Raw genomic sequence first — 12,469 nt, forward strand, 5'->3', positions numbered from 1 at the left:
GCTCTGCCTCATTTTTACAAAATGGTAAGACTCGAATGTGTTACCATACCAGCTACTAACCAATATGGTGAATAAAAGTAATGGTAAACTTACTACTACTTTGCTACACCTGATAATTTTTTTGTTCCTTTCAATGTACTTGACATCTTACTGCAAAATAAGAAAGTAATAACTCTCAGCAATTCTCATTAAATATTACCACCAACTTTTGTATAAATTAATGACACTAATCTGAATGAATAGATGTTGCTCATCTCATCTTGCCCTGTTTTCCTTTGTTCACAGATTCTCTGATGTCTGGATTCTGCCACATTTATTTTGAAAAAATCATCCAGGTTCTTTGAAAAGGCTGTTTTTCTCCTATTTCTGCTATTTCTGCTATTACTCTTACATCAAGCACTAATTTTCCTTTAAGTAATAGTAAGAATATCTAAGCAATCTCATAGAGGGATGGAATTTGAAGCCAGGCAACAATTCTTGCTTGTTTAAAAAAATATACTAAAAATCAAATAGCTGACAGTTGCTGCAGCTGAACTTCATTAGCATCTTTGGGCCCACAGCTTTCCTAGTAACAAACACACTGAATTTCCAAAGGCAGAAAGCATCCATCAGGTTTTTTTGCACTCCTGTAAGAAGTACAGTAAGTTGGTCTCCACTTTGTTCCCTAGAGGAAATGTACCAAAGATAAGAGGACTCCAAAATTCTTCCCAGTGTCCAAGGTGAGCTGAGCTGCTTGTTCCCCCAGGAGCAAGCTGCCACTTTAAGTGGTTTGAATGCAGCTTCTCCTTGCTTTACACCCAGCAGACTTCAAAGCACAGAATCTGCTTCTCTGGTCACTATGGAGGGAACACTACTGCATAAAGCAGTAGCTGCCTTTGTCATCCCTTCTTGCTTGTTCCCAGGTATCACTTTACAGTGTATCACTGGTGTCATTTGTACATCTCCCATCTGAATGTTTTGATTACCATCCATGTCGTTATTCACTTGGCAATGAACCAGACGATCTAACCTCCAGAAATGCCCAGTGACTGACAGATTATGGCAGACTCTGAGTTACCTCCATGAAATCAGAAGCATAAAATGTTAGTTTTTGACACCCCAAACAAAATCCCTAATCAGTGAATTAAATAACTTAGCTCTGTCTCTCACTGTCTCTTCTTGGTGCTGCTTCAGTTACTGTATATACATCTAAATAAAAAGTGACAAAGACTGACTCTATGAGACAGTGAATCAGATATTTACTCAAAATGTATGCGAGGTTGAAATTCCTCCCTTGATTTACATCTGTTTACTTATAAAAACTGAATAGCTTCAGTATTGTATTATAATTTTATTTTTTTATTTACATGTCTCTAACATTCTGTACATCCTACACGCATTCTCTATCCTATCACTTGTTTCTTCTCTTTTTCACTCTTTTGCACTATGAGAGAAAATCTCTTTTTACACTGTGAGAGTTGATTTTCTAATTTTGTACATTAATCTTACCTCCTTTTTATATAAAACCTTGTAAACTACTTCCAACACCTATTACACACAGGACTGAGTCTACACAATACAGTTTGATATAAAAGATGGAAGAAGAAGTGCTACCTACAGGAACCACTCAGATGAAGAGAAAGATTTCTAGCTACTGGAATTCCCATTAGGATATTTCTCCTTGGATCTTTTCTTTCCAGTATGTATCAGCCCCAAGCCAAGAGAAGTCTGATAAATTTTAAGCCTTTCCATTTCTCCCTGATTTCACACACACTTTATTATAGGTTGTTTATTGTCCTTCTTTCTTGTTTTTGAAAGGGTTGTGCCAGAAAGAAATACTACTCTTCTACTCTTTTCCCTTCATTTAATTTTCTGGATATGAGAGGTAAATCCACTGTATACTGATATATCCACCCTTTGCACTCCTGTTTGCAGTTTTTCCAAGAAATAAACAGAAACTTGCTTGTGGTAGATCCATCACTGTCTGAAGAGGAAAGCAGCAAAGAAAAAGAAATGCTTTTGACCTATGACTTTTGTTTCGTTTTTGTTTTAAAAGGAAAACAGAGGTGTTGCAAATGTATATTGTAAGTTACAGAATCACAGAACTGTAGGGGCTAGAAAGGACTACCGCAGATCACCTAGTCTAACCCCCTGGGAAAGCAGGTTCCCTACAGTAGGATACACTGAAAAGCATCCAGGCAAGTTTTGAGTATCTCCAGAGGAGACTCCACAACCTTTCTAGGCAGTTTGTTCCAGAGCTCCATCACCCACAGGGTACGGAAGTTTTTTCTCCTGTTTTGGAACTTTCTGTGCTCCAATTTGTGTCTGTTGACCCTTGTTCCAACACTGGGCACCACTGAAAAGAGCTTGGCCCCATCTTCTTGACTCCCATCCAATAGATATTTATGAGCACCGATAAGATCCTCCCTAACTCTTCTGCAGGCTGCACAGACCCAGGTCTCTAAGTCTTTTCCCAAATGGGAGAATACTCTATGACATCACATGAAACTATAAAAGCAGGGGAGTTGGTGGAGTGGAGAGGGTCGCTACTCAGGGACTGGCTGGGCGTTGGTGGGTGGTGAGAAATTGCACTGTGAATCACTTCTTAGTACATACATGTTTTTATTAATATTATTGTTTTCCATCCTTTTCTGTCCTATTAAATTGCCTTTATCTCAGCCAATGAGTTTCACCTTTTTCTGATTCTCTCCTCCATGCCACTGAGGAGAGAATGAGCAAGAGCTGTGTGCTGCTTAGCTGCCTGCTGGGTTAAACTATGTTTAGTACAATCACAGAATATCCCAAGTTAGGAAGTACACAAAAGGATCATTGAGTCCATCTCACAGCTCCACACAGCACCACCCAAACCCAAACCCTATGTCTGAAAGCAGTGTCCAGATGCTCCTTCAACTCCAGCAGCTGAGGGCCGTGCCCCCCGCCCTGTGGTGCAGACCCCTTCCCTGACCCCCAGCTGCCCTCCCCTGACGCAGCTCCATGCCGTTCCCTCGGCCCTGTCGCTGTCACACACAGCAGAGCTCAGCGCTGCCCTCCGCTCCCTGTGAGGAGCCGCAGCCGCCATGAGGGCTCCCCTCAGCTCCTCTGCTCTGTTCATTGCACACTCAGGGGCTGCAGCTGCTCCTCATAAAACTTGCCCTTCAGACCCTTCATCATCTTCGTAGCGTTCCTGGATGCTTTCTAATAGTTTTATGTCTCTCAAATATTTTGGTGCTCAAAACAGTAAATGAACATTTGCAAATGAAAACCTAGTTGCCAGCAAATGTTTTAAGCTATATGAACTTGTTTCACACTCAGGGGAATTTTCAAATCCTAGATACGATTAGCCACTTCATATTCACAGTTTATTATATATATATGAAATCCAAGTTCTCCTCTCATCAGCTCTGTAATCGTATGCTTTGATAAGGGCTACTGGTTTTGCTCAAAAATAAGACCTCTTCTAAGAAGAAACACTAGAATATCAAGGAATATAATTCCTTCCTTCAAACTGGCGACACTGTATGAGGAGCTATCACAATTTTCATTCAGGCCATTTACTATCTAGGTCAGTTATTTTCATTTCATACGTAATAGAAATGCCTAAATCAACTAGATGATTGAATACCAGAAAACGCAGAAAAGGATACAATTTTTACTAACTAAAATTGGAACCTTTATACTCATTCTACCATAACTTCCTGCACTTGGAAAAGTAATTTATATGATCTGTACAAGAAGTAATGACCTGTTTCTTTTTTTTTTTTTAAGTCATAACATAATGACTCCAAGTCCCTTCAGCAGGGTTTGACTGCTATTGATATCGCCTTATGTAACCAGACAGACTTTCAGTTCTCACTACGGTGAGATACCATGATACCAATAATACCAACATGTTTAAAATAATACGATTTGATATGCTCTATAGCTGATTTTACATAATAAAAATCATTGCAGATAGTATGTGCTCTACACAGTTAGTATATCTGCCACAATGTTATGATGGACAAAAGAGCAGAGTGGCTATTACAACAGTTGGAATTATTCAACTAAAGTGCACTACAAATTAAAAAACCCAACATATTGAAGAAGAAAATCTAAAGATAAAAGCATCAAGACCGAGGTCCTGATGTGATCACGTGGTTACAATGTTGAAGATACTTTGTCATGAAACCACTTTTGTTGCTTTTCTGTGATTTTTAAAAAAGTGCTCAAAATGCAGAAATACAAAGCCTGTTTTTAAGGTTATAAGCTTGAGGGAACAGAGCTTTTCCCTCTATTCCATAGACACAATCATGACATTAAGTTCATAAAAAACAGGAAAAAGAACCTAGAATTCTCCTTTCCCAGAAATATAGATTTCAAGATTTTCCATTTAGAGATATTATCCCCAAAACGCTCAACATCTGATGTTAGCCACAACAGCATCATCTTTAGGGAAAAAAAAAAGTGCATGCATGTTAGCATCATTATTAAAATGTATGCAACTACAGCACTCCAGCTTTCTTAGGAAAAGTTCTGGAACTCACACTCTTGAAATTAATCTTCTACACCTGACCTACTAAAAATCTCTATTAGACTTTAGAAGCTTCTAAGTACTTTTGCATTTGCCCTTGAGTCTTGATTTAAAATGTTTTATGTTAAAGGAAGGCAAACTGGTATGTAGCTACCTGTTTTCTGAAGGCCAACTATATCTTGGGCTGCATCAAAAGAGGGATGGCCACAGGGAGAGGGAGGAAGGTGACTGTCCTCTGCCCTTGTGAGGTCCTGCCTGCAGTACTGGGGCCACCAACACAAGAAAAACATGGACCTGTCAGAGGGAATTCCCAAGAGGGCCACAGAGATGATCAGAGGGCTGGAGCACCTTTCATAGGAAGAAAGGTTAAGGGATCTGGACTCGTTCAGTCTGGAAAAGAGAAAGTTCTGGAGAAATCTCACTACAGCCATCTGGTACTTCAACTGAGTCTGTAAAAAAGAGGGACACCAACTTTTTACATGGGCAGATAAGGACAGGACAATGGGGTACGGTTTTAAATTAAAAGGGGAAATTAATATTAAATATGAGGAAGAAATTCTTTGCTCAGAGGTTGGTGACTAACTCCCTGGAAAAAGCTGCCCAGAGAAGCCAGGGGTATCTCATCCCTGGACATGATCAAGGGCAGGTTGAATGGGGTCCTGGGCAGCCTGAGCTGGTGGGTGGTAGTCCTGCCCATTACAGAGGTTTGGAATTAGATGATTTCTACAGTCCCTTCCAACCCATGCTATACCACGATTCCATAAATTGCAAAAGTTTCAGCTTCACTTAGCAAAATGTGCAACTATCACAACGAAAATGCTGATATTAAGGGTAAAGCATCTTGACAAATATAATAGCTAATTTTGGATAGGCTTTTTGAATGTTTACTACAGTAAGTTTCACTAAAGCAGTAGGAAGCAAGAGATGCACTATACTTCAGTGTTCCACGTTAAAAATATTACACGAATTATGCATTGTCTCTCCTATACATACAAAACTACAACAGAATAGTGTCCATAAAATGTAAATGCTTTTAACTGTCAAGTATTGATAGGTGAATCACAGTGAATCAGTATTCAGTGCAAAACTGAAAAAGACTGTGCCTCTAATAAATTCAGTACAAGTCTAGCAAAAAAGCCTGCTGTTATCATGAAAGCTAATGTTATCATGAGATTACAACAGACGTTGAGTGAGAATATGTACAAATTTAATGAAATGTAAAAGAAAACACTTCAAATCATAACAAATTTCTGTAGTGCCTTGTATTGCATCTCATCGCCTGTTAAGGGCTCTTGTCACATTAGATACCATATTACCCTACGTGGCAATGCTGCCACAAAATGATATAAAACTAAAAAAAAAATTTACTGTAAGAGAAAGACTTAGATCTATTTGACAAAAGTTCTTAAAATATCAAGTATTTGCATCACAAATAAGATGATCATAAAGGAAAATGTAAAATACAGATTAAAATACTACAACATTTCAGATTCATAGTTCTTCTTACATTAGTACACACGCCTATACATACACACAGAAATGTGCATATACACACTTTCACTTACCTCAATAGCTTTCTTTATATACGGTATCTGTGTGCCACTGTCCAGATCTTCATTAATGATAAGTCTCCTAGCCCACTGACCTGCTCTGACAACACCATTACCATGAATTAGGACCAACAGTTTGTCAGGATTTGTTAATGCATCTTCACTCATAAAGATAAAGCTTTTTGGTTCATTCTCAGCGGCATCAACCTGCAATTACAGCCAATACAGACTTTTACACACGAATAAAAATTTCAAAAGAACATCTGTAGTTATAGTTAGCCCCCAGAATTGGTATCAAAACATGCACCTTTTTTTTTTTTGCTATTCATATATTTATTTTATGGTCTACTGTGTACCCAGCACAAATAAAAACAAAGCAAAAGCTAATATCCCTGCTACATAATTTTGAACCTTAAATATGCTTTAGAATGGTTAAACACAGATGGTTTAAACTGAATTATAGAAACAAAAAGGTGGATGGGCATGGTCAAAAAGAATGCTATGGCTTCAAAACAGAAATTGTTTGCAGTAATTTACTGGAAAAAGAGAGTCCATAAAAGAACAATCTTTGAAAAAACAAAACACAAAAATCAAATAATTTGTCACCTCTTACATGTTTGAAGCAAAAACAGAAGTCTGATATGGTAAAAAAAACATCCAAGAGTTCCATCTCAGTCACCTCAGCATACATACCCAGTAAACCACGTACAAGCCAGTATCGCAAATCTGCCTATTCTAAGTTTAATAAGTATAGCTCATTTAATAAAATACAGAAGTCCAGTTCAGATCTAAAGCAGTTCAGCAGCAGGACTCACATACTCTCCTGTAGGAACAAGCACCTTCAATATTCAGTAAACCAACTTTTGTTCTTAATGTAGACAGTAAAGGTGTGCGTTTTGCTTTTTTACAAACAGAAGTTCTATAAAACAGGCCTTTACTTGGCTTTGTAAGCCTTGCTCAAAACAGAAGAGCAATGTTTGTGGTCATTCTTCCTTTTTCTCCTACTTGAATACGATGGAAAGGAAGGGTAGATCAGGATCCCTATATCCTTTTGTACTCCGTACTCCACAAACCACACAAACTAACTACAGTTGCTAGGAATATCCTTGGGTTGCCTTAAACTCTGAAGTAGTGATGGGTATGAGCCTGACACTGAGAAAGGGGAAATGGCTGCTTGGAATATTCCAGATTTTCTATCTTACTTGGATATGCTATTCATCATCCCTCAGGAAAAATCAATTCTGCATGAATCTCCAGACTTTTTAAAAGTAAGCCTTGCCTATTCTTTTTTTTTTTTTTTTTTTTTTTCATGAAGCCATTGAGTATGCTTGAACAAAATGAATCTATAACTGGAAGAACATTCAGCATCTGCCATAGGGCTGAGGACTTGACGCTCTATTCCAGAATAACAAGACATTAATGCATCTCAGCTTTCATTCTTTACAACAGGAAATGTACTCATCTTCTCCCACACTTTGCAGAAAAACAGAAAATGTAATGAAAAAAAAAATTCAATTGAAAAGAGTTTATGAGTAGAACTGTATTGGGGATACAGTCATATCACACAGCTATTTCTGAAGTACCAGTACAGATGCACACAGACTGAATACATACAATAATATAATTAGGACAAAACTTTGAAAATTTGTGTTTCAGCAAGCTATGCCCTGGTTGTATGTTTCAGTATTTAGAAAACTAAATTTCTGTTCAGCAATTAGGAAATATAAGTACCTAATAATCGTATGTTCTAAAAGACACACTTCTACTTCACACTTCACTGCAATTACGCTAACATAAAAAAATAAAAAATATCTATTAAGCTATTAGAAAATAACTGTTTGTTCCTTTCTTCAACCGAATTACCATTGGAAACTTTACCTCAAGTTAATTTCCAACAGTAACAATTTGTTAAATCCAGCCTTCACTAAAGAATGCCCATAAAGGTAACTCTTGTGCACAACCTTATTTTATTGGCAAATCAATGCAGAATGCCACTTAGTGCTAGACAAACTGAGTACATTTAAAATAATTTATTTTTATCAGCCACTTTCTCTTCTGCAGCTATTCACACACTTATTTCTGATCTTTTGTTTAAAGACAAATTGAATGAGTTCAATGAAATGCTCAGATTCAATTAGTCTAATTTTGCTTGATTCAACATTGTTATTCCCATGCAGTAACAGTCTTATACAGATTTCTAGCTAGGAATGTCAAACAAATCCATATTTTGTTGATAATTTAGAACTTAAAATTATGTTCAATTTTTACTATTCTCTTTTTTTTTTTTTTTTTTTTTTTTTTTTTGTTCCTTTTTACCCCAGCAGCCAGGTTGAGTTCAAGCTGGGCTTTGCCTTTCTGATTTTCTCTCTACACATCTTAACAACTTTTCTGTACTCTTTCTGAGTCGCTCGTCCCTTATTCCACAGGAGGTAGATTCTCTTTTTCTCTTTTTCTCCCAGAGCCTCAAGAATAGCTCCCTACTCATCCACACTGGTCTTCTTCCCCGCCAGCTCATTTTGCAGCTCAAGGGGACAGCCAGCTCCTACACGTTTAAGACTTCCTTCTTGAAGAGTGACCAGCCATCCTGGACCCCTTTACTCTCTAGGACTGGAACCTAGGGGATTCCCCCTACTAGTCTTCTGAACAATTCAAATTCCGCCCTCTGGAAGTCCAAGGTAGCAGTTTTGCTGTTCCCCATCCTGGCTCCACCAAGAATTGAGAACTCTACCATTTCATGGTCTGTCCAAGACAGCCCCCGACCTCCACATCTCCCACCAGACCTTCTCTGTTTGTGAACAGCAGGTCGAGCAGGGTAGCTCTTCCTGTAGGCTCTCTCACCAGCTGCATCAGAAAGTTACCCTCCATACACTCCAGAAACTTCCTAGACTGCTTCTTCTGTGCTGTGTTGTATTCCCAGCATATGTCGGGGAAGTTGAAGTCCCCCATGAGGACAAGGGCTGGCAAGGACAAGGGCTGGCACTATCCAGCCTCGTAAACAGCCATTCCCCCTACTGTTTATATGCTCCCTTCAAGTATTCAATCTTAGATAAGCTATCACACGATGTATTTTTGTCAGTGTATAGAATATTTCAATAGTAGAATAGTTATTATTTTGCATAGCTGCTACCAATACTTAAGAGTAACAACAAAATATTCTAGAAATCTAATCTTATTCTGACTTTCATCCTTAGACATTGATGATATAACTTGATTTTCAGTTCTCAGCCATTAGCAGACTAAGATCTAGAGGTCTTTAATGCTGTCCATTGGGCATCCTTTTGTTAAAGACTGCTAAAGTTCAAAATTCTAAAGGGAAAGAAAAGCCCAATGTTTTTCTTATGTTAGTTAAGAAACACATTAAAAATCATAAGGACAAGTGTACAAACAGGTGAAACAGATGTACTTTGAGGGTGGAGGAAATAACAGGGAAAATAAATCTAACAAAAGACTCTACGGACTGAGAATTATGAGTACCTGGTGGAGGAAGGAAACTGCTAAGTTGATTTCAAGATAAGAAAGTCCCCTGCTATGTAGTTCTACACAAAACATGCTAATACACATTTCTGTCTTCATGAAATTGCATGTCCAGATTTATAATTTTTCAGTCATACAGTATAGTCATTCAGTACAAAATGAAAACTTCTGATCAATACTATGAGCAGCAGACTAGCATTTGGTGATTACCAGAAACAAATGAACACACCTGAACCTGGTGGAATTTTTACAATCCAGCATTAACTGGACTTGGGTAACAAGACAGCAAATACGAGCAAGCAGTGGAGATAAGAGTTTGTTGTTTCTCAGAGAAAAATAATTCTTGACTTTCCAGTAGATCAAGAGAACCACTGAATGAAGTTTTATCTACTGTAGTGAAAGAGCAAAGCATTGATAAGTTAGAAGACTCCGCAGTGAGTCCTTTCAGCACTATTCAATAAAACATGTTAGTAATTATTTAAACTTCTATCTCAGACATTCCCAGAAACTGTTAAAGATGCATTTAATTCAGAAGCACCCTCTATTTGTCCTCAACAGCTGAAAAACAGCAAAGATCAATCACTGATTATGCTATTTAAAACAGAGAAATGCGAAAGCCTCATCTGAATTAAAAAAAAAAAAAAAAAAAAAAGGAAAAAACAAGGAAAAAAAAAGGAAAAAACTTCAGTCTTTTTTGTATTAATAATTCAAACTTCAATGGAGCACAAAATGAGAAATTTAAAAGAAGTAATTGAACTGTTTCTCCGTGAATATGAGTCTCTTCATTTAAATTTTCAAGTCCAGGAGCAGATATTGAACATGAAGAAAACTACAATGTTTTTACAAAAACACTGTGCACAAAATACATCTAAGCTTCTCTGGATCAAAAAAGGTTTGGATTTATATTTGGCATAGATGCTAGGGAAATAAAGACAGTCAATATTTCCAGATTCCCAAACTATTCCTTTTTTTTTTTTTTTTTAATATGAAAGGAAATTTACAAATAACTGTTTCCAAAACTGAAGATGCCATCTGAGAAAGTAAAATAAAGACAGCAAAGTTGGACTTCATTCAGGAGGTGGAAATTAAGGAAAATAGGAGAACATGAAATGCTGTCAATGAAGCATAGAATTTCAGTACACTTCAGTACTTTGGGAGGAAAAGCACTCCAGTTCACAGCTTTGCTATGACTCACAGAAAAATAAAAGACACTACACCAACTTACTGATCTTTTGTGACAATATTCAGGAATAATACTTCCATATTTATCTCTGAAATTCTTATAAAAGGACCAGAATGGTCACACTATTCAGAATAGAGGTTCCAGTATCCTTTTTTTTTATAACCTGCAGGTTGATTAGTGAAACAGTATGAGAACAGAATGTTTACAGAAACTCTCATTTTTGGCAGCCAGCAAGTTTTGAGCTTCCTGGGACATGCTTTATTACTGGACAAGCGACCACAAGAATTCACTATAGCTGTCACACCTCAACACTGTCAAACGGGTTTTTTTTAATGCATTTGTACCTTTCTCCTTAACAGTATTCTGCATCAATGAGTTCCACAATATAATTGGGATCTACATGAAAAAAGTACTTCCTCTCTTTCAGTAGAGATCTCCTGCCTGATAATTTAAACTTGATGCCCCTTAGCTTCTCTATTATTAAAAAAAGCAAAAAAACATTCCCTATTCATCTCCTCTACACCTTTCATGATTTTATAGATTTCTCATATTCCTTCTATTTTCCAAGCTGTCTAATCTTTCTTTGTCTGAAAAGCATTTCATGCCTGTGATCATCCTTGCAACCCTCCTCTGTATTTTTTTTTTTTTTTTAAATTCTACGTATCCTTTTTAATACCGTGTCCAGGTTCCATGCAGTGTTCAAGATGGGGTACCACATAATGAGTGGAATGACTATGTTTTTCTGTTTTGTTCTCAACACTTCATAATTCCTAACATCCTATTTGCTTTGAGGGTTTTTGACTGCCATTGAGCACTAACTGATGTTCTCAGAGAGCTATTCACAATCACTCCAAGATCTTTCCTGAGTAGTTATAGCTCATTTAGTGGCCACCAGTGTGTTTACAGAGTGACTTCTTTTCACCACAATTTCACATTTACCAGGATTGAATCTCATGTCATTTCATCATCTAATCATCCAGTACCATTAAATAATACTCAAAATCATCCAAATCAGCTTTAGATTTAAGTATTCATTATCATTTTAGAAAAATCAGCTACTTTACTTATGTTCTATTAATTCCTTTTTTCTTTTTATTTATTAGTATGTCAGTGCACAGCTTAAAAACATCACATTGGCTACAACTACTTTCATCTGTAAAGTACAAATATCTTTTTTTTTTCCCTTTAGCCAGTTATTAAATCCTAGGGGATTCCCGCCTCATGTGTGTCACATCCTGCCTGGAAGAGGTGGGAAGGTGTGACCAAGCGTACCACAGAAAGTCAGAAAGTGTTTTCTTTAAAAGCATTTTGTAATCTTGTTGGCAGCTTGCTGAAAATCCATGTACTCTTCTATTGACAAGATTTTTTTTTCATGTGATCTCTGAGGCCTTTGATGAATTCTAGCATGTCTTTTAAAACCTGCTATTTAAAAAAAATGCTATTTAAAAAATAGTGCTGACTTTTATCCCCAAATATTTTTTCCTTATACACAGCTCTAGGAATCTCTCCTGGAGCCCTTTCAAAGGCCATCATATTCACCCTTTTCCATGCCTCTTTTGAGAGAAGCTGATTTAAGCAGTAAGTTACATTCTAGTTGTACGCAGCTTCATATTTGATTTCTTACAAAACCCTTGGCTTAAAATCTGTCTCATCCAGGAAGATGATTACTGTACAGTAAATCAATTTGTCCTAAGATATCTGCCACTGATATGCCAATTTGAGACAGTTCCTCAGATGTACATCCTGTTTCCAAAAAAATAACCAACCATCTAG

The 12,469-nt window shown here is 37.2% G+C and overlaps 1 protein-coding gene across 6 annotated transcripts in view; it reads right to left on the reverse strand.

Moving 5' to 3' along the window:
* The window catches only part of FAM172A (family with sequence similarity 172 member A), a 257,802-nt gene that overhangs the window by 189,013 nt on the left and 56,320 nt on the right, over positions 1-12,469 (reverse strand). For all 6 annotated transcript variants that reach the window (XM_042866181.1, XM_042866178.1, XM_042866179.1 and 3 more), the window contains one exon: positions 6,055-6,246. In XM_042866181.1, the coding sequence (XP_042722115.1) occupies positions 6,055-6,246 (192 nt within the window). The remainder of the gene's footprint in view (positions 1-6,054; positions 6,247-12,469) is intronic.

Source organism: Lagopus leucura, unplaced genomic scaffold (genome assembly GCF_019238085.1).
Source record: "Lagopus leucura isolate 7727_CA_CO unplaced genomic scaffold, USGS_WTPT01 Super-Scaffold_810, whole genome shotgun sequence".
Classification (NCBI taxonomy): Eukaryota; Metazoa; Chordata; class Aves; order Galliformes; family Phasianidae; genus Lagopus; species Lagopus leucura.